A 20,382-nucleotide genomic window follows, 5' to 3' on the forward strand; every position below is an offset into this window, starting at 1 on the left:
GAGCTATTTCAGTTTGGACATTGGGTAAGTGCAGCATGTCCATCTCAGTCTCAGTGCTGTAGGCCTGCAGTGTCCAGCTCAAAGCTGATTGGACCTGTTCCACCACTTCATATATTCTCAGTGGAGAATTGGCGGGTGGATCACAGGGAGACGATGTCAATTGGGTCATTGCTGCTCAGCTCACACTTCAGGGCAGTACCGAGGGAGTGCTGCACTGGCTGAGGTGCCACTTTAACCTTCCTCCAGTGTTGCCCCTCAAATCGATTGAATCGTCTGGGCATTTCTGGGACCAATGGGAAATGATATTTAACCGAGACAAATGCAGTGTGATGCGGGTAGGTAGGATCAACACGGAATTCACTGAACATTTACAGGGAATAATACAGAAAGTGGCTGAGAGAGAAAAGGATCGAGACTGTTAATGTACACACATCACTCAAAATTCACAACCAATGCAGTGAAGCCATTGACAAAACAAACAGGGCATTGGGTTGTATTAACAAAACCATTCAGTACAAGTCAAACCACTTCCCACTTTCTGCTAGTCTGAGAAACGTCCCTGACCTCTTACCCTCTGTTTCCTGTTTTGTCACCATCTTTCAATCTGTTCTGCTACCCGGCCTCCTGAGCCCACAATCCCTGGGATCTCCACTGGCTGAGTACTACACTGGGCAATGCCTCTACCTACTGGACCACAGGGAGAGCTCAGAACTGAAATAAATTAAAGTTCTCATCAAGACCTGGATTTTGCTGCCTCACTGTGTGGTGGAGGGAGGTTCAATTGAAACATTTAAAAGGGAATTAGATTGAAATAAAGGAAGAATGTGCAGGGTTTTGGGGAGAAGGCGGGGGGAATAGCAGGAAGTGAATTGCTCTTTCGGTGAGCCGGTGCAGACATGTTGGGCTGAATGGTCTCCTTCTGCAGTGTAACAATTCTGTGATCTGTGAAGACACTGATCCATTCTAATGTCTGTCCTTTCCTCAGCTGCTAGTGGAAATGTCTCAGTGGTGACTGGGACCGAGGGAGCTTCAGTTACATTGCCCTGTATGTTCACACCCAGGAGTTACCGCACCCTGTCCACTGTTACATGGATGAGGAAGGAGCCCTACCAACACATAGTCACATTTAGAAACCAATCAAATGGATCTTGGACAACTGCAAATGGTGGAAATCGGTACGAACTCATCGGGAATCCAAAGGAGGGAAACGCCTCAACCAGGATAAACCAGCTGAGTGTGAATGACAATCACACTTACCTGTGTCTGGTGGAATACACATTACGGTCCAATTATCAACATCTGATCCAGACTGAGACACAGCTGCAGGTTGTACATGGTAAGAAACCATTCCCACATTCTCCAGTGTATAGGGGTTGTACAGTGAGGGTGAGCGGTGTAATATAAAACACTCATCAGCTGTGGCTCAGTGGTTATCATTCTCACCTCTGAGTCAGTCGGTTGTGGGTTCAAGACACTCCAATGCAATACTGATGGAATGTGACACTGTTTAAGGTACTGTGTATGAGAAGAGATATTAAAGTAAGGCCTTATCTGGAAGAGTATGGGAGTTGACCTAATGTCCTGGTCAATATTTATCTCTGAACCAACATCATCAAACCATAGTCTGATAATTATCTCATTGCTGTTTATGGGATCTTGCTGTGTGCAAATTATCTGCTGTGTATCCTGCATTAAAACAGTGACTACACTTCAAAAACAAAGTTCTGTCATTCACTGACTTCCTGGCTGACCTGCATCTTAACTCCATTTAATGAACTTGTTTTAATGAGGGAGAACTGGGTTTTGATTTATGGGGCACTGGCACCTGTACTGGGGAATGTGGGAGCTGTACCGTTGGCACGGTCTTCATCTGAACCATGTTGGGACCAGTGTTCTGTCGAGTCATATAACTAGGGCAGTAGAGAGGGCTTTTACACTAAAAGGAAGGATAAATGAGAATGGACAGAGACTGCTTGAGTTGTGTACCTATCATAACCTCTGCATCACCAACTTGTTCTTTCACACTAAACCCTGTCACCAGGTTTCTTGGAGGCACCCAAGATCACGTCGTTGGCACCAGCTGGACCTCATCGTCACAAGGCGAGCCTCTCTAAACAGCGTTCAAATCACACGCAGCTTCCACAGTGCGGACTGCGACACCGACCACTCCCTGGTGTGCAGCAAAGTTAGACTCAAACCAAAAAAGCTGCATCACTCCAAGCAGTAGGGCCGCCCGCGCATCAACACGAGCAGAATTTCTTATCCACAGCTGTTACATAAGTTTCTAAATTCACTTGAAAAAGCCCTTCAAAACACTCCCTCAGGGGATGCAGAGACCAAGTGGGCCCACATCAGAGACACCATCTATGACTCAGCAATGACCACCTATGGCAAACGTGTGAAGCAGAATGCAGACTGGTTTCAATCTCACTTTGAAGAGCTGGAACCTGTCATAGCCGCTAAGTGCATTGCACTGCTGAACGACAAGAAAGCCCCCAGCGAGTTAACATCCGTAGCACTTAAAGCAGCCAGAAGCACTGCACAAAGAACAGTCAGGCGCTGCACAAATGACTACTGGCAACACCTATGCAGTCATATTCAGCTGGCCTCTGACACCGGAAACATCAGAGGAATGTTTGATGGCATTAAGAGAGCTTTTGGGCCAACCATCAAGAAGATCGCCCCCCCTCAAATCTAAATCAGGGGACACAATCACTGACCAAGGCAAGCAAATGGACCGCTGGGTTGAGCACTACCGAGAGCTGTACTCCAGGGAAAATGTTGTCACTGAGACCATCCTCAATGCAGCCCAGTCTCTGCCAGTCATGGATGAGCTGGATGTACAGCCATCAAAATCGGAACTCAGTGATGCCATTGATCCTTTAGCCAACGGAAAAGCCCCTGGGAAGGACGGCATTACCCCTGAAATAATCAAGAGTGCCAAGACTGCTATACTTTCAGCACTGTACAAACTGCTTTGCCTGTGCTGGGATGAGGGAGCAGTACCACATGACATGCGCAATGCCAATATCATCAACCTCTGTAAGAACAAAGGTGACCGCGGTGAATGCAACAACTACTGTGAAATCTCCCTGCTCAGCATAGTGGGTAAAGTCTTCGCTCGAGTTGCTTTAAACAGGCTCCAGAAGCTGGCTGAGCGTGTCTACCCTGAGGCACAGTGTGGTTTTCGAGCAGAGAGATCCACCATTGACATGCTGTTCTCCCTTCGTCAGATACAGGAGAAATGCCGTGAACAACAGATGCCCCTCTACGTTGCTGTCATTGATCTCACCAAAGCCTTTGACCTCATCAGCAGACGTGGTCTCTTCAGACTACTAGAAAAGATCGGATGTCCACCAAAGCTACTAAATATCATCACCTCATTCCATGACAATATGAAAGGCACAATTCAGCATAGCGGCGCCTCATCAGACCCCTTTCCTATCCTGAGTGGCGTGAAACAGGGCTGTGTTCTCGCACCCACACTGTTTGAGATCTTCTTCTCCCTGCTGCTCTCTCATGTGTTCAAGTCTTCAGAAGAAGGAATTTTCCTCCACGCAAGATCAGATGGCAGGTTGTTCAACCTTGCCCGTCTAAGAGCGAAGACCAAAGTACAGAAAGTCCTCATCAGGGAACTCCTCTTTGCTGACGATGCTGCTTTAACATCTCACACGGAAGAGTGCCTGCAGAGTTTCATTGACAGGTTTGCGGCTGCCTGCAATGAATTTGGCCTAACCATCAGCCTCAAGAAAACGAACATCATGGGACAGGACGTCAGAAATGCTCCATCCATCAATATCAGTGACCATGCTCTGGAAGTGGTTCAAGAGTTCACCTAGCTGGGCTCAACTATCACCAGTAACCTGTCTCTGGATGCAGAAATCAACAAGCGCATGGGAAAGGCTTCCACTGCTATGTCCAGACTGGCCAAGAGAGTGTGGGAAAATGGCGCACTGACACGGAACACAAAAGTCCGAGTGTATCAAGCCTGTATCCTCAGTACCTTGCTCTACAGCAGCGAGGCCTGGACAAAGTATGTCAGCCAAGAGCGACGTCTCAATTCATTCCATCTTCACTGCCTCCGGAGAATCCTTGGCATCAGGTGGCAGGACCGTATCTCCAACACAGAAGTGTTCGAGGCGGCCAACATCCCCAGCTTGTACACACTACTGAGTCAGCGGTACTTGAGATGGCTTGGCCATGTGAGCCGCATGGAAGATGGCAGGATCCCAAAGGACACATTGTACAGCGAGCTCGTCACTGGTATCAGACCCACCAGCTGTCCATGTCTCCGCTTTAAAGACGTCTGCAAACGCGACATGACGTCCTGTGACATTATTCACAAGTCGTGGGAGTCAGTTGCCAGTGATCGCCAGAGCTGGCGGGCAGCCATAAAGGCGGGGTAAAGCGTGGCGAGTCGAAGATACTGAGCAGTTGGCCGGAAAAAGAACAGAAGCGCAAGGGGAGAGCCAACTGTGTAACAGCCCTGACAACCAATTTTATCTGCAGCGCCTGTGGAAGAGTCTGTCACTCTAGAATTGGCCTTTATAGCCACTCCAGGCGCTGCTCCACAAACCACTGACCACCTCCAGGCGCTTACCCATTGTCTCTCGAGACAAGTAGGCCAAAGAGTGGGGGGAAGAGATCATGTGAGAGGAGATGTGGTAAATCAAATGAAAACGATAAGGTAATCGAGCAGAGTGGCGAATTAAGTAGTGATAACCAGAGTGCGGCAAGCTTAAGAGTGTACCAGCAGAGAAGACCAGAGATGGCAGAAATGGTATAAAGAGAGAGTTAAAGGCGCTGTATCTGAATGCACACAGCATTCGTAATGAACAGTTGCTACACTGTATGACAGAGTATACAGGAAGAAATAAATGGGGCCTGTAAGAAAGGTACTGCAATCACATGGGTGATTTTAATCTATATAGATTGGACGAATCAGATTGGCAAATGTTGCTTGAAAAATGAGTTCACAGAGTGTATTTCGGACAATTTCACAGAGCAGTACGTTCTGGAACCAACTAGGGAGCATGCTATTCTAGACCTGGTAATGTGCAATGAGACAGGATTGGTCATTAACCTCATGGTAAAGGAGCCTCTAGGTGACAGTGATTATAACATGAGAGAATTTCACATTCAGTTTGAAGGGGAGATGTGTGGGCCTAAGACGAGTGTTTAAACCTAAATAAAGGTAAATACAAGAGTATGCCAGCAAAAAATATAAAATCAGACTGTAAAAGCTTCTACAGGTACGTAAAAAGGAAAAAGACAAATGTGGGTCCATTACAGGCAGAGTAAGGACAATTTATAATGGGAATAGAGAAATGGCAGAGAAGCTAAATAATTATTTTGTGTCTGTCTTCCCTGAGGAAGATATAAGAAATTTCCCAGAATTAGAGATCCAAGGGGTTAGGGGGAATGAGGAATTGAAGGAAATTAGTATTAGTAAGAAGATTGTATTGGAGAAATTAATGGGGCTGAAGGTTGATAAGTCCCCGGGACCTGATATTCTACATCCCAGAGTGTTTAAAAAGGTAGCTATGGAGATAGTGGATGCATTGGTGATCATCTTCCAAAATTCTATAGATTCTGGAGCAATTCCTGCAGATTGGAAGGTTGCAAATGTCATCCCACTATTTAAGAAGGGAGGGAGAGAAAACAGGGAATTACAGACCTGTTAGCCTTACATCGGTCATTGGGAAAATGCTAGAATCTATTCTAAAGGATGTGATAAATGGACACTTGGATAATAATGATCTGATTGGGCATAGTCAACATGGATTTATGAATGGGAAATCATGTTTGATGAACCTGTTGAAGTTTTTTGAGGATGTTACTAACAGAATTGATAAAGCAGAGTGGTATACCTGGATTTTCAGAAGGCTTTTGATAAAGTCCCCCACAGGAGGTTGTTTAGCAAAATTAAAGCACATGGGATAGGAGGTAATCTACTGGCATGGATTTCTTTCTTTTTCTTTTTCTTTTGGGCCTCCTTATCTCGAGAGACAATGGATACGCGCCTGGAGGTGGTCAGTGGTTTGTGAAGCAGCGCCTGGAGTGGCTATAAAGGCCAATTCTGGAGTGACAGGCTCTTCCACAGGTGCTGCAGAGAAATTTGTTTGTTGGGGCTGTTGCACAGTTGGCTCTCCCCTTGCGCCTCTGTCTTTTTTCCTGCCAACTACTAAGTCTCTTCGACTCGCCACAATTTAGCCCTGTCTTTATGGCTGCCCGCCAGCTCTGGCGAATGCTGGCAACTGACTCCCACGACTTGTGATCAATGTCACACGATTTCATGTCGCGTTTGCAGACGTCTTTATAACGGAGACATGGACGGCCGGTGGGTCTGATACCAGTGGCGAGCTCGCTGTACAATGTGTCTTTGGGGATCCTGCCATCTTCCATGCGGCTCACATGGCCAAGCCATCTCAAGCGCCGCTGACTCAGTAGTGTGTATAAGCTGGGGGTGTTGGCCGCTTCAAGGACTTCTGTGTTGGAGATATAGTCCTGCCACCTGATGCCAAGTATTCTCCGAAGGCAGCGAAGATGGAATGAATTGAGACGTCGCTCTTGTCTGGCATACGTTGTCCAGGCCTCGCTGCCGTAGAGCAAGGTACTGAGGACACAGGCCTGATACACTCGGACTTTTGTGTTCCGTGTCAGTGCGCCATTTTCCCACACTCTCTTGGCCAGTCTGGACATAGCAGTGGAAGCCTTACCCATGCGCTTGTTGATTTCTGCATCTAGAGACAGGTTACTGGTGATAGTTGAGCCTAGGTAGGTGAACTCTTGAACCACTTCCAGAGCGTGGTCGCCAATATTGATGGATGGAGCATTTCTGACATCCTGCCCCATGATGTTCGTTTTCTTGAGGCTGATGGTTAGGCCAAATTCATTGCAGGCAGACGCAAACCTGTCGATGAGACTCTGCAGGCATTCTTCAGTGTGAGATGTTAAAGCAGCATCGTCAGCAAAGAGGAGTTCTCTGATGAGGACTTTCCGTACTTTGGACTTGGCTCTTAGACGGGCAAGGTTGAACAACCTGCCCCCTGATCTTGTGTGGAGGAAAATTCCTTCTTCAGAGGATTTGAACGCATGTGAAAGCAGCAGGGAGAAGAAAATCCCAAAAAGTGTGAAAAAAACTAATTGAAACCTACAAAATACTTAAAGGGATAGACAGAGTAGATGCAGCCATGATGTTTCCCCTGGGTGAGGAGTCTCGAACCAGGGGACACAATTTCAAAATAAGCGGGAAGCCACTTAGGACAGAAATGAGGAGAGATTTCTTTACTCAGAGGGTTGTGAATCGTTGGAATTCTCTACCCCAGAGGGCTGTGGAAGCTCAGTCATTGAGTGTGTTTAAAGCAGAGATTGACAGATTTCTAAATACCAATGACATAAGGGGATATGGGGATAATGTGGGAAAAATGCATTGAAGTGGATGATCAGCCATGATCATCTTGAATGGCAGGGCAGGCTGGATGGGCTGAATGGCCTACTCCTGCTCCTATGTTCCTATGAAGGCAGAGTTATCTAAAGTGAACTGGGAAACTAGGTTAAAAGGTAGGACAGTAGAGATGCAGTGGCAGACTTTTAGGGAGATATTTAATAACTCTCAGCAAAGATTTATTTGAGTGGAAAGAATGGTTCTTTGAGAAACATGCATCATCCGTGGTTAAATAAGCAAGTTGAGGATAGTATCAAATGAAAGAAACACTGTATAAATCTGCAAAGGTTAGTGCTGTGTCAGAAGCTTGGACAGTCTGAGAGAGAACTAGCTGGTGATATAAAAACAGATTGTAAGGGTTTCTACATGTATTTAAATAAGAAAAAAGTAACTAAAGCTAGAATTGGTTCTCTAGAGTGTGAGTCTGGGTAATTGATCATGGTAAACAAGGAAATAGCGGAGGTGTTGAACAGGTATTTTGTATCTGTTTTCACTGCAGAAGACTGAGAAAACCTGCCAAAGATACTTGAAAATCAGGAGGTGAAAGGGAGGGAGAAATTTAAAACAATCACCATCACCAGGGAAAAGCTGCTGGGAAAACTATTAGGCCCAAAGGTTGACAACTCCCCAGGATCAGATGGTCTGCATCCTAGGGTCTTAAAAGAAGTGGCTGCAGACAGAGTAGAGGCTTTGTTTATAATCTTCCAAAATTCATAGATTCTGGAAGGGTCTGAGCGGATTGCAAAATAGCAAATGTAAAATCTTCATTCAAGAAAGGAGGGAGACAGGAAGCAGGAAACTATAGGCCAGTTCGTCTAACATATATCATAGGGAAATTGCTAGAATCCATTATTAAGGAGTTTATAGAAGGATACTTCGAAAATCATAATGGGATCTGACAGACTCAACATGGTTTTGTAAAAGGGAAATCATGTTTAACTAATTTATTAAAGTTCTTTGAGGAATTCACAAGCGAGGTGGATAAAGGGGAATCTGTAGTTGTGGTGTATTTGGACTTCCAAAAGGTATTTGATAAGGTGTCACATAAAAGGTTACTACACAAGATAAGAGCACATGGTGTAGGAAGTAACATATTAGCATGAATAAAAGACTAGTTAGTTAACATGAAGCAGAGAGTAGGGATAAATGGGTCTTTTTCAGGTTGACAAGATGTAACAAGTGGAGTGCCACAGGGTTCAGTGCGGGTGCCTCAACTATTTTAAATTTATGTCAATGAATTGGGGCGGCACAGTGGTTAGCACCGCAACTTCACAGCTCCAGGGACCCGGGTTCGATTCTGGGTACTGCCTGTGTGGAGTTTGCAAGTTCTCCCTGTGACCGCGTGGGTTTTCGCCGGGTGCTCCGGTTTCCTCCCACAGGTGATAGGTAAATTGGCCATTGTAAGTTGCTCCTAGTGTAGGCAGGTGGTAGGGAATATGGGATTACTGTAGGGTTAGTCGGGACAGACTCAGTGGGCCAAAGGGCCTGTTTCAGTGCTGTATCGCTAAATAAAATATAAATAAAAAGAGACCAAATGTATGGTTGCTAAATTTGCCCAGGACACCAAGATAGGAAGTAAGCTGTCAAGAGGACATAAAGAGTTTACAAAAGGATATAAATAGATTAAGTGAGTGGGTAAAAATTTAGCAGATGGAGTATAATGTGGGAAAATGTGAACTTGTCCACTTTGACAGGAAGCTTAGAAAAGCGGTATACTATTTAAATGGAGAGAGATTGCAGAACCCGGTGGTACAGAGGGATCTGGGTGTCCTGGTACATGAATCACAAAAGGTTAATATGCAGGTACAGCAAGTGATTAGGAAGGTAAATGGAACATTGATGTTTATTGCAAGGGAAATTGTGTGTCAAAGTGGGTAAGTTTTACTGCAGCTGGACAGGGCCTTGTGAGACCACATCTGGAGAACTGTGTGCAGTTTTGGTCTCCTTATTTGAAAAGGATATAATTGTGTTAGAAGCAGTTCAGAGACGGATCACTCGACTAATTCTGGGGATGGAGAGCTTATCTTATGAAGAAAGGTTGAACAGGTTGGGCCGAGACTTGTTGGAGGTTAGAACAATGAGAGGTGATCTTACTGAAACATATAGGTTCCTGAGGGGACGTGATAGAGTGTATACTGGGAGGGAGAACTTTCTCTTGTGGGGGAGACGAGAACTAGGGGACACAGTTTAAGAATAAGAGCTCTCCCTTTTAAGATGGCGATGAGGAGAATTTCTTTTTCTCGAACGGTCATTAGTCTGTGGAATTCTGTTCCCCAGAAAGCAGTGGAGGCAGGGTCAATGAGTTTATTCAAAGCTGAGTTAGATGGATTTTTGATAGACAAGGGAGTCAAGGGTTATGGGGGGGGGGCAGACAGGAAAGTGGAGTTAGGATCACAACCAGATCAGGAATAATCTTATCGAAAGGCGGAGCAGGCTCACAAGAACAAAAGAAATAGCAGCAGGAATAGACCATGTGACCCGTCAAGCCTGCTCCGCCATTCAATATGATCATGGCTGATCTTGGGCTTCAATTCCACTTTCCCGCCCAGCCTCAGTCTCAGCCTTAAATATATTCAGTGATGGAGCATCCGCAACCCTCTGGGGTAGAGAATTCCAAAGATTCACAACCCCTTGAGTGAAGTAATTTCTCATCTCAGTTGTCATACTGGGCCCCCCACCTGCCAAGAATGAGGCACATTAATTTCACCACACGGACATTAAATTTCAAATTGTTGTTGGGAAGAAGAGAAGGCCTGTGACAATGGGTTACCAGGCCCCTGGCTGGAAAGATATTTTTGGAACAAAGGAGCTATCCCCTGCTCCAATACAATCCACAAACAGATGTGGTCAGACCAGTTAGTCACATGACTAACCTGCTTGGTTGGCATCTCGATTTATTTCTGATTTGTACAGTTTTGAACTGAGAATCTGCAGAAAACTGTTTACTCCCAGACTGAAGAAGACCTCCTGTCTGTCTGTCTGCCTGCTCCCATCGCTTTCTCACCAGCTTCTGAATCCATTGAAGACACATGAACCCCAAGAGAGAAAAGTCTCCTACAGTGAACAAGGTTTAAGAAGAATACTGGGCCCCAATGAAAAGCAAGATCTGCTTACAAGCAAGGACTCTGCAGTGAGTTCGAAGACCTGTAACAAAAACTCTTCAGATATTGCTGTAAGCTTTTACGCTTTATTTCTTCTGCTCTTTTCTGTCCCTATCTGCATGTGTATACCACGTATGCATGCTAGCATGGGCGCGTCGTGCATCCATAGGCATTAACTGAATTAGAGTTTAAGTTTAATAAAATTTCACTTTTCTTCTTTAAACCTAAGAAAACCTGTTTGTGCTGGTTTCATTGCCTTATAATTGGAAAGCTGTGAACAAGAGTTCACCAAGGGAGAGCTAAAAACACAGTGTATTTGAAATAAAACCCTGTTACAGTAATACCAGGTGAAGGCCGAAAGGGAATCCTAGACCTCTTTCTCACCTGATCGTAACACAGTCCTTATCCTGAGACTGTGCCCCTGTTGTTACGAGGGTTTCCATTTTTTGTTATAACTTGAGAATCTATATTTTAAAAACTGAAAAGGATTCCATGGATGCTGGAATCTTCAAGAAGCTGAACTTTGGATGTTTTTTTATGGGAAGGTCAACAGAAGGTTGACCATTAAACAAATTTTACTGAAAAACATCGGTTTGCAAATAACCCAGCAGGGTGTTTGTGCTGTGACTCTGAAAAGGATGTTTACAAGGAAATGACAAACCAAGATTTCAGGTTGTCATACAGCCTGCCTCTGGAAAAGCTTTTGTTTCATTTTGAACTCTTAAGAAAGGCCAGTGGTTGTTTGGCCAAGAACAGAAAGAAATTTGCTTCCTGACCTGCCAGAAGAAAACAGCTCTCTCTTTAAAGAATTCCTGCATCAAGTTGTATTGTTGCCTCCCTGTATTTGAAGAAATCCTGAATGTTTTCAGAAACCTTGCATCTTTGAAAGAACTTTGCATAGAATGTGCAAGAATTGAAACCTTTGTTACTGCACATCTGATGTAAGACTTATGCAATGCCTTCCGTAGCTGCATCTCTTGAAAACCTACCTAGACTGTTCATCAACATTGTTGGAAAGAACTGTTCTAGGACGATTCCCAGTGGCAGCCACCTATTCGCCTTTGGGACACCTCGCCAACACAGAGGACTTCCATACCTTCTCTTCAGTCTCAGTTTTTTATTCCTTCCAACTGTAACAGTTGTAAACAAAAATCATTTTTTCTCCCGGTTAACCGGTTGTTTATGTGAGTGTGTGAGGGCGAGGATAAAAATAAAGGGTTTTAATATTTCAATTCGTGCATATGTTTACTTCATTATTGGTTAAGACTTAGTTTATAATAAATGGATAATTTTGTTGTTTATTAAAAAATATCTGGTTGGTGTGCTTTATTCTGGAGTAAAATAGATTGGCTGTTTCAGTAAGTGGGAAAATTTAAATACATGTTGTGACCTGTGGAGAAGTGGGACTGAATTAACAGTGCACTCCTCCTGCCTCGGTTATAACATCTTGTTTTAGATTCCCCGCATGGCGGAAACAATCTCTCAGTGTCTACCCGATCCAGAACTTTCAGAATCATGTACATTTCAATGAGATGCCTCACATTTTTCGAAACTCCAGAGAATGTAGTCCCAATTTACACAGCCTTTCATCATAGGACAACCCCCTCATCCCAGGGACCAATTTAGTGAACCTTCGCTGCAACCTCTCCAATGCAAGTATATCCTTTTTTAAATGTGGAGACCAAAAATGCACACAGTGTTCCAGATGTGGTCTCACCAAATCCCTGTACAATTATAGCAAGACTTCTTTATTCCTGTACTCCAATCCCCTTGCAATAAAGGCCAACATGCCATTTGCCTTCCTAACTGCTTGCTGTACCTGCATGCTATCTTTTTATGCTCGAAGGGTGACAGTATTAAACCTTTTCATTGTAAATACAACAGTATTAACTTGTCACTGTAAATACTACTGTATTAATCCCTGTCACTGTAAGTTTTTTTATTAGAGTCATAGAAAGATACAGCACCGAAACAGGCCCTTCGGCCCACCGAGTCAGCACCGACCATCAACCACCCATTTATACTTATCCTACATTAACCCCATATTCCCTCTCACATCCCTACCTTCCCTCAATTCTCCTAACATCTACCTACACTGGAGGCAATTTTACAATGGCCAATTTACCTATCAACCCTCAAGTCTTTGGCTGTGGGAGGAAACCGGAGCACCCGGAGGAAGCCCACACGGTCACAGGGAGAACTTGCAAACTCCGCACAGGCAGTACCCAGAATTGAATTTCTACAGGATTAATCCCTGTCAGTGTAAGGAACTATATTATTCATACACTCCAATTGCCATTTTCATTCACAGTCCATACTCTTCGCTTAATTGAGGTCCATCACGATATTTCTGTCCTGCAATCGAGATTCACAATTATCCACAGACTTTGATTAATTGTCTCTGCATTGTTGGTCTCTCACCTTTGCTTGTCTCTAATTTGATTTCTTTCTCTTTCTGTTCAGCTGCAGAGACTTTCCCCATTGCGATATTGTGCATTCCACTTGGAGTGAAACTCCTCGCCCTTATAGTGATGTGGATTATTTTGTTGAGGGATAAATCCAGGTATGTAATATTGCTGGGAGACTCTTGTCTTTAAATGCCTGAAGCTTGATTCATGGGTGAGCTTTGGTGGTGATTCAAACACTTGAGCCATTCTGGTCGATGAACAACCACACAGTGCATGTCCAGCAGAGGTCGCTGGATCCCAGCAGGATCAGGAACTCTGGGCAATGTTTCCTTTCCCTATCCCAGTAGCTCTTGGACCAATTGGAGAGCCCCGACTGCAGCCCAGCTGGGATTGGCTAACTCAGCCCAGACATGGGATGGAAACTGGCCCCTTCCTGGTCTGTATGATTCAGCTCCTCACAGCAGGAACTTGCTGAGCTATCGGGGACCTGATTAAATCTCCCAGACCACCTGTATTCACTATTGTCTATTTTAATCTGCAAGGTTAAGCCCTCAGGGCATATTATGGTTCAAAACTGATTGAGTTGAATTTGATTGCAGTGCTGGGTTATTGACAGTCAGATTCCTGTTCACTTTCCAACCTCAGTCTTCCCCCAAGGCTTTCTGGAAAACACCAACCACTCACCTCAAGACCCGGAAAAAGAATAAAACACTCTGGGGATTGGCTGCTGTTCAGATGATGAGAATGATGGTTATCACAGTGTTGAAAATGATTTGCAGTTCCCTTTGACTCAGTTTTTGGTCACCTGTCCTCATATCTCCTCATGTGACTCGGTGTTCCATTTTGCCTGATTGTGTTCCTGTGAAGCACATGTTAAAAGTGCTATATAAATGCAAGTTTTTGTTCTTGCTATATAAACAAAGTGACTCCTGACATCGCAGCGGTCTGCTGACATAATCAGAGCGCTCCAAGCTGTGAACATGTGCAAACGGTCGCCTGCGCTGAGATGCTGCACATACTCAGCCTACGTCTTGCCAGGACTAACTGGTGCATGCGAAGGAAAACATTCTCCCCCCTCGCCCACTCACTCCCCACTCCTCGCTTCCAGCCACCCTGCTCTCCAGCTGCTCACTCCCCTCTTCCGCCCACCATCCTGCTCTCCAGCTGCTCACTCCCCTCTTCCGCCCACCATCCTGCTCTCCAGCTGCTCACTCCCCTCTTCCGCCCACCATCCTGCTCTCCAGCTGCTCACTCCCCTCTTCCGCCCACCATCCTGCTCTCCAGCTGCTCACTCCCCTCTTCCGCCCACCATCCTGCTCTCCAGCTGCTCACTCCCCTCTTCCGCCCACCATCCTGCTCTCCAGCTGCTCACTCCCCTCTTCCGCCCACCATCCTGCTCTCCAGCTGCTCACTCCCCTCTTCCGCCCACCATCCTGCTCTCCAGCTGCTCACTCCCCTCTTCCGCCCACCATCCTGCTCTCCGGCCGCTCACACCTCGCTTTCGTCCTCCCCCATCCTGCTCTCCGGCTTCTCAGTCCCCTCTTCCTCCCACCATCCCACTCTCCGGCCGCTCGGGGAGTGAGCAGCCGGAGAGCAGGATGGTGGGGGGGGGAAGTGGGGAGTGTGCAGCCGGAGAGTGGGATGGGGGGGGGGAAGCGGGGAGTGAGCGGCCGGAGAGCAGGATGGGGGGTGAAGCGGGAAGTGAGTGAGCGGACAGCGGGATGGCACTGAAACCTCACTGAATTACGGAGGGTGTGCAGCACTGTCAGAGGTGCTGTCCTTCTGAGAAAGTTTAAACAGTGCAACGTTCTCCGAGTATCAACCAAAACATGTCCATTGTCTGCTGTCATGTTTGCTTATGAAATGACAGTCACTGCTCCTAAAGTAATTCACTTTAGGTGAATTAAGATGACTAGCTACTAAATAACTGGCGCATGCGCAGGAGGGAGGGGAGACTGTTGGGGGTGGGATGGCGGTGGCAGCATAACAATATTTGAGTGGATCTTTGGGTTGAAGTTGTTTATCTGTGATAAACAGATAAACCATCATTAATCCTGGCAGCTGCCTGAACGTCGCAGACACTGATGTTACAGTGGAACAGGCTGCATTTTCGCATGTGCTAGTACTGCGCCACCTGATGGTTGCGTTGTCAGCAAACGTCGCCCTTTATAAATGCAAGTTGTTGTTCTTGCTGAAAACAGGAACAACAATCAGACCCATTGTGTCAGTGTTTAACACTGATAATCTAATCTGTTTTTAAATACATGGGGAATCCTATGTAAACAGCTGCAGGTTGTATATGGCGGTTCTGAAAATGCTCTTATTTTACTGTTAATATGGCTCATTTTATTTAATCTTGTTTTGTCCCCAGAAAGGAGCAGGACTGATCCATCGCAGGAGGCTGAGAAACTGAATGTTCAAACCGCAATATAAACCTGTTCCACTCGCCCTGCACTGAATCTCATCCAGCAATTTAAACTGGACTTGCTTTGGTCATCATTCACTGTGTGATCCTGGGTACTGAGTACAAAATTCGTCCTGTTAATCAGCTATTCAGCAAGGTTCTGCATCACACTGTGATGATCATTTAGACTTAGTGGGACAGTGTAACATGGGTGATAGCGAATCAACAGCCCGATTTAAATCCCTGACATTGGCTGGAATGGAAATAAAAATGGGGAGAGATATAAAACAGGCTGCTGATTGGCCGTTTTACACTATCACACAAAGTCCAGATGACCCCGTTACTCTGAATGGAATCTGAATGTGAACATTCTCAATATCAGTCTGTCTAAATGGCCAGGCTTTATTTATGGTGTAAACAGTGGGAGAGCTCATGGGGCAGAGGTGACTGTGAGTAGGACAGGTTTGAAACCCCAATTATTCCAGCTGCTTTGCTCAGGGAACTGGCTGCTGTTTCTAGCTCCTCGGCTGTGACGGGAGATTCTGCTGGAGGTCAGTCAGCTTTCAATAACTGATCTCAGAGTGAATCTGTGCTTTTACTGTCAGTCGATCAAAGTTACATGATGGAGCTGCAATGATTGTGAACACTGTACACAATCCTGGTAGCTCCATCATGTAACTTTCATGTGCTCTTGTGAAGTTCCTTTGGGACAATTCGCTACATTAAAGGTGTTATATAAATGCCAGTTATCGTTGTTGCTTCTACGAGGTGCTCTTAGTGGCTGGGAGCTTGGGCGGAGGAAGTCTGCTGAGCTTCAATTCAGACGGACACTGCGGATGGCACTCTGGGCCTCGAGGGCTGGGCTGGAGATTGCACCATTCGGCCTGGGCTGCAGCATTCTGGGCAGCAAGGGCACTGGCAGAGTGTTTGGGTTGGATGCAGGAATGCTGTCATCATGACAGGGAACAGCAGGCTCCTCTTCTATGGAGCCACTGCCGGTCTCCCAGTGCCTCAGGAACCCTCACCATCTGCTGGAGAACTGTTGCTGAACTGCTGCATTGATCTGGAATCCCATTTCAACAGTGGCACCCAGAGGTATATAATGGCAGCAGACTGAGACTCCAAGGCAGCAGTCTGTGCTGTGTTGGAAGCTCAGATTGTTAATCACACGCTCCAACAGGTTGGGTTCCGCCTGGAATGAATGAGCTCCAAAATCTGTGCAAAGCCCTGTGCCAAGGTTGGGGACTGACTCCTCCACGCTCCTTGATATTGTGCCCAGGCTTTTGGGCAGGATTTCCAGTTTACCGAGTACTTTGTTGAGCACGCCCATCAGCCTTCATCTGTAGCCTGGCTCATCCAAACTCCTCACCTGAGTTGTGTGCAGCAGAACTGTCTGCAACCTTCCCTCCGGCGAGCTGGCACATATGGGATCCTCCCACCGCTCCCCCAACTCCACAGCTCCTTGTGCCCGTGTTCCCTCATCTATACTAGCGTCTGAAGTCCACAGAGAGTCAGTCTCTGAGCTGCGAGAGTGAAATTAAGCAACAGTACTTCATCATCATCCATCTCCTTCCTCCACTGGCTGAACAGATTCTTCTTTGTGGGAGCTGAAATGAAAAGGCGAAAGGGTTAAGGTTGTGATTTGGTGAGAGGAGTGAGAGTGCGCTGACACCAGCTGCAATGTTTCATTCAGTCTGAGTGGGGTGGGGAAGAAGTGAGGACCGAGAAGGAAGATTAGGTTTACAGAAACCCTGATCATTGATCTCTCCAGCTTCACCAATCACCACAGCTTTAGTGATGCCCCTTCCCATTCCCAGTATTGCAAGAATTGTCTGTTCCAGTTTCCTGGTGCTGCCTCCTGTTATCCCGCACCTTCTCCCACAAGGAAGAGAAAGTTCGTTAATGAGTGTTCAGCAATATGTCTCAGTGATGTGGCTGTGTGTGTGTGTGTCTGTATCTGTGTGTGTGTGTGTCTGTATCTTTGTGTGTGTGTTTCTGTGTATCTGTGTGTGTGTCTGTGTGTGTATGTTTGTATATCTGTATGTGTGCTGTGTGTGTATCTGTGTTGTATGTGTGTCTGTGTGTGTGTATCTGTTTGTATATCTGTGTGTGTAGATTGTGTGTCTGTGTGTGTGTGTATCTGTGTGTATCTGTGTCTGTTTGTATATCTGTGTGTGTGGTGTGTGTGTCTGTGTGTGTGTATCTGTTTGTATATCTGTGTGTGTAGATTGTGTGTCTGTGTGTGTGTGTATCTGTGTGTATCTGTGTCTGTTTGTATATCTGTGTGTGTGGTGTGTGTGTCTGTGTGTGTGTATCTGTTTGTATATCTGTGTGTGTAGATTGTGTGTCTGTGTGTAGATTGTGTGTCTGTGTGTGTTTGTGTGTGTGTGTGTGTATCTGTGTTGTGTGTGTGTGTATCTGTCTGTGTGGCGTGTTTGTATATGTGTGTGTGTGGTGTGTGTGTATCTGTTTGTATATCTGTGTGTGTGGTGTGTGTGTATCTGTTTGTATATCTGTGTGTGTGGTGTGTGTGTGTATCTGTGTATGTGTGTATCTGTGTGTGTGTATCTGTTTGTATATCTGTGTGTGTGTGTGTGTGTGTGTGTATCTGTTTGTGCGTCTGTGTGGGTGTGTATCTCTGTGTGTGTCTGTGTATGTATGTGTGTGTATCTGTTTGTATATCTGTATGTGTGGTGTGTGTGTGTCTCTGTTTGTATATCTGTGTGTGTGGTGTGTGTGTATCTGTGTTGTGTGTGTGTCTGTGTGTGTGTATCTGTTTGTATATCTGTGTGTGTAGATTGTGTGTCTGTGTGTGTGTGTATCTGTGTGTATCTGTGTCTGTTTGTATATCTGTGTGTGTGGTGTGTGTGTCTGTGTGTGTGTATCTGTTTGTATATCTGTGTGTGTAGATTGTGTGTCTGTGTGTAGATTGTGTGTCTGTGTGTGTGTGTGTGTGTATCTGTGTTGTGTGTGTGTGTATCTGTCTGTGTGGCGTGTTTGTATATGTGTGTGTGTGGTGTGTGTGTATCTGTTTGTATATCTGTGTGTGATGTGTGTGTATCTGTTTGTATATCTGTGTGTGTGGTGTGTGTGTGTATCTGTGTGTGTGTGTATCTGTGTGTGTGTATCTGTTTGTATATCTGTGTGTGTGTGTGTGTGTATCTGTTTGTGCGTCTGTGTGGGTGTGTATCTCTGTGTGTGTCTGTGTATGTATGTGTGTGTATCTGTTTGTATATCTGTATGTGTGGTGTGTGTGTGTCTCTGTTTGTATATCTGTGTCTGTGGTGTGTGTGTATCTGTGTTGTGTGTGTGTCTGTGTGTGTGTATCTATTTGTATATCTGTGTGTGTAGATTGTGTGTCTGTGTGTGTGTGTATCTGTGTCTGTTTGTATATCTGTGTGTGTGGTGTGTGTGTCTGTGTGTATCTGTTTGTATATCTGTGTGTGTAGATTGAGTGTCTGTGTGTAGATTGTGTGTCTGTGTGTGTTTGTGTGTGTATCTGTGTTGTGTGTGTGTGTATCTGTCTGTGTGGTGTGTTTGTATATGTGTGTGTGTGGTGTGTGTGTATCTGTATATCTGTGTGTGTGTTGTGTGTGTATCTGTTTGTATATCTGTGTGTGGTGTGTGTATCTGTGCGTGTTTGTGTGTGTGTGTATCTGTTTGTATATCTGTGTGTGTCGTGTGTGTGTGTATCTGTGTGTGTGTATCTGTTTGTATATCTGTGTGTGTGTGTGTGTATCTGTTTGTGTGTCTGTGTCGGTGTGTATCTCTGTGTGTGTCTGTGTATGTATGTGTGTGTATCTGTTTGTATATCTGTGTATGCGTCTGTGTGTGGTGTGAGTTGTGGGTGTAACCTTTTCTACAATGCTGAGTGTGAGAGTGTGATGTCAAGCCTGTTCATTGAAGTGTTCAGTACTGAGTAATAGAAATTGTGGGTAAGTGGGGGATAGGGATGATGTTAATTCAGCCACTGATGTGGCTAGTAGTGCAGCTGTCATTTGAAGTTTGATCTTAACTCAACAACTCTTGTCAGATAATTGAACTTCATCGACACTGTATCCAGGTACATGGCTCCACATTCCTTGTGTTTAGCTCCTCTGTAATCTCCTCCCCTTGCTTCCTCAGCATGTGCTATGAAGTTTCCCTTCTCCTCAGGGATAGAGGATGCCCCATTCCTTCTCCTGAGGATATCCCTCCTCCACCTCCAGACCACCCATTTCTCCTCAGGGATGGAGAATGTCCCTCCTCCACCTCCAGCCCACCCACTTCCTCTCAGGGATAGAGGATGTCCTTCCTCCACCTCCAGATCACCCACTTCCTCTCAGGGATAGAGGATGTCCCTCCTCCACCTCCAGACCACCCACTTCCTCTCAGGGATAGAGGATGTCCCTCCACCACCTCCAGACCACCCACTTCCTCTCAGGGATAGAGGATGTCCCTCCTCCACCTCCAGACCACCCACTTCCTCTCAGGGATAGAGGATGTCCCTCCTCCTCTCCATTTCCGACACCAAGGCCTCCAGTGCAGCATCAGGGAAACTTTATGTCCGCACTCTCCCAGGCTCAGACATTTGTGATAGGTTTCATTCCACTTCCTCACACCACATCCAGAAGACCAATCCACCTCCTCTTTAAGAGGTACTGACTATCTTTAAATGGTGTGGGTTACTGGTATAGTAATTGAATATTGAATTGTGTTCAGGTGATGGGCATTAACTGGGGATTCACTTGTCTTTACATAGGAGCAGACTGAAACTGTGGTAATGGGGATCAGGAGGTGCATGCTTGTAAAACGTATCTTGGTAAATAAAAGCTTACAAGTGCGTAAGGTTTGGGCTCCAGTTCTATCCTTCAGGACCCAGCTTTCTGGAACACAAGAATGTGTATTTGTGCAGCACAATCTACGGATGTGGGTTATTTGTCGAACGCCATCCCAACACTCCTCCTCCTCCCCGCTAATCAATTTATCCCCCATAGAGGTTGATGGACATTCTGACAATACTGGAAGCTGATGCAGCATCTG

At 45.7% G+C, this 20,382-nt stretch overlaps 1 protein-coding gene across 3 annotated transcripts in view; it reads left to right on the forward strand.

The window, feature by feature from the left end:
* LOC137368910 (sialic acid-binding Ig-like lectin 15) overlaps window positions 1-20,182 on the forward strand; it is a 31,757-nt gene extending 11,575 nt beyond the window's left edge. The window contains exons 3-6 of one of the 3 annotated variants that reach the window (XR_010974838.1): window positions 986-1,336; window positions 13,012-13,111; window positions 15,332-15,964; window positions 16,026-20,182. Coding sequence is in view for 2 of the 3 variants with exons in the window: in XM_068029190.1 (XP_067885291.1) it covers window positions 986-1,336; window positions 13,012-13,111; window positions 15,332-15,389 (509 nt within the window). In the remaining variant the exon portion in view is untranslated. Of the gene's footprint in view, window positions 1-985; window positions 1,337-13,011; window positions 13,112-15,327 lie in introns of all 3 variants that reach the window. The other 2 variants (XM_068029192.1, XM_068029190.1) reach the window with 2 other exon arrangements.
* Window positions 20,183-20,382: the final 200 nt, after the last annotated feature.

This window comes from Heterodontus francisci, chromosome 4 (assembly GCF_036365525.1).
Source record: "Heterodontus francisci isolate sHetFra1 chromosome 4, sHetFra1.hap1, whole genome shotgun sequence".
NCBI lineage: Eukaryota > Metazoa > Chordata > Chondrichthyes > Heterodontiformes > Heterodontidae > Heterodontus > Heterodontus francisci.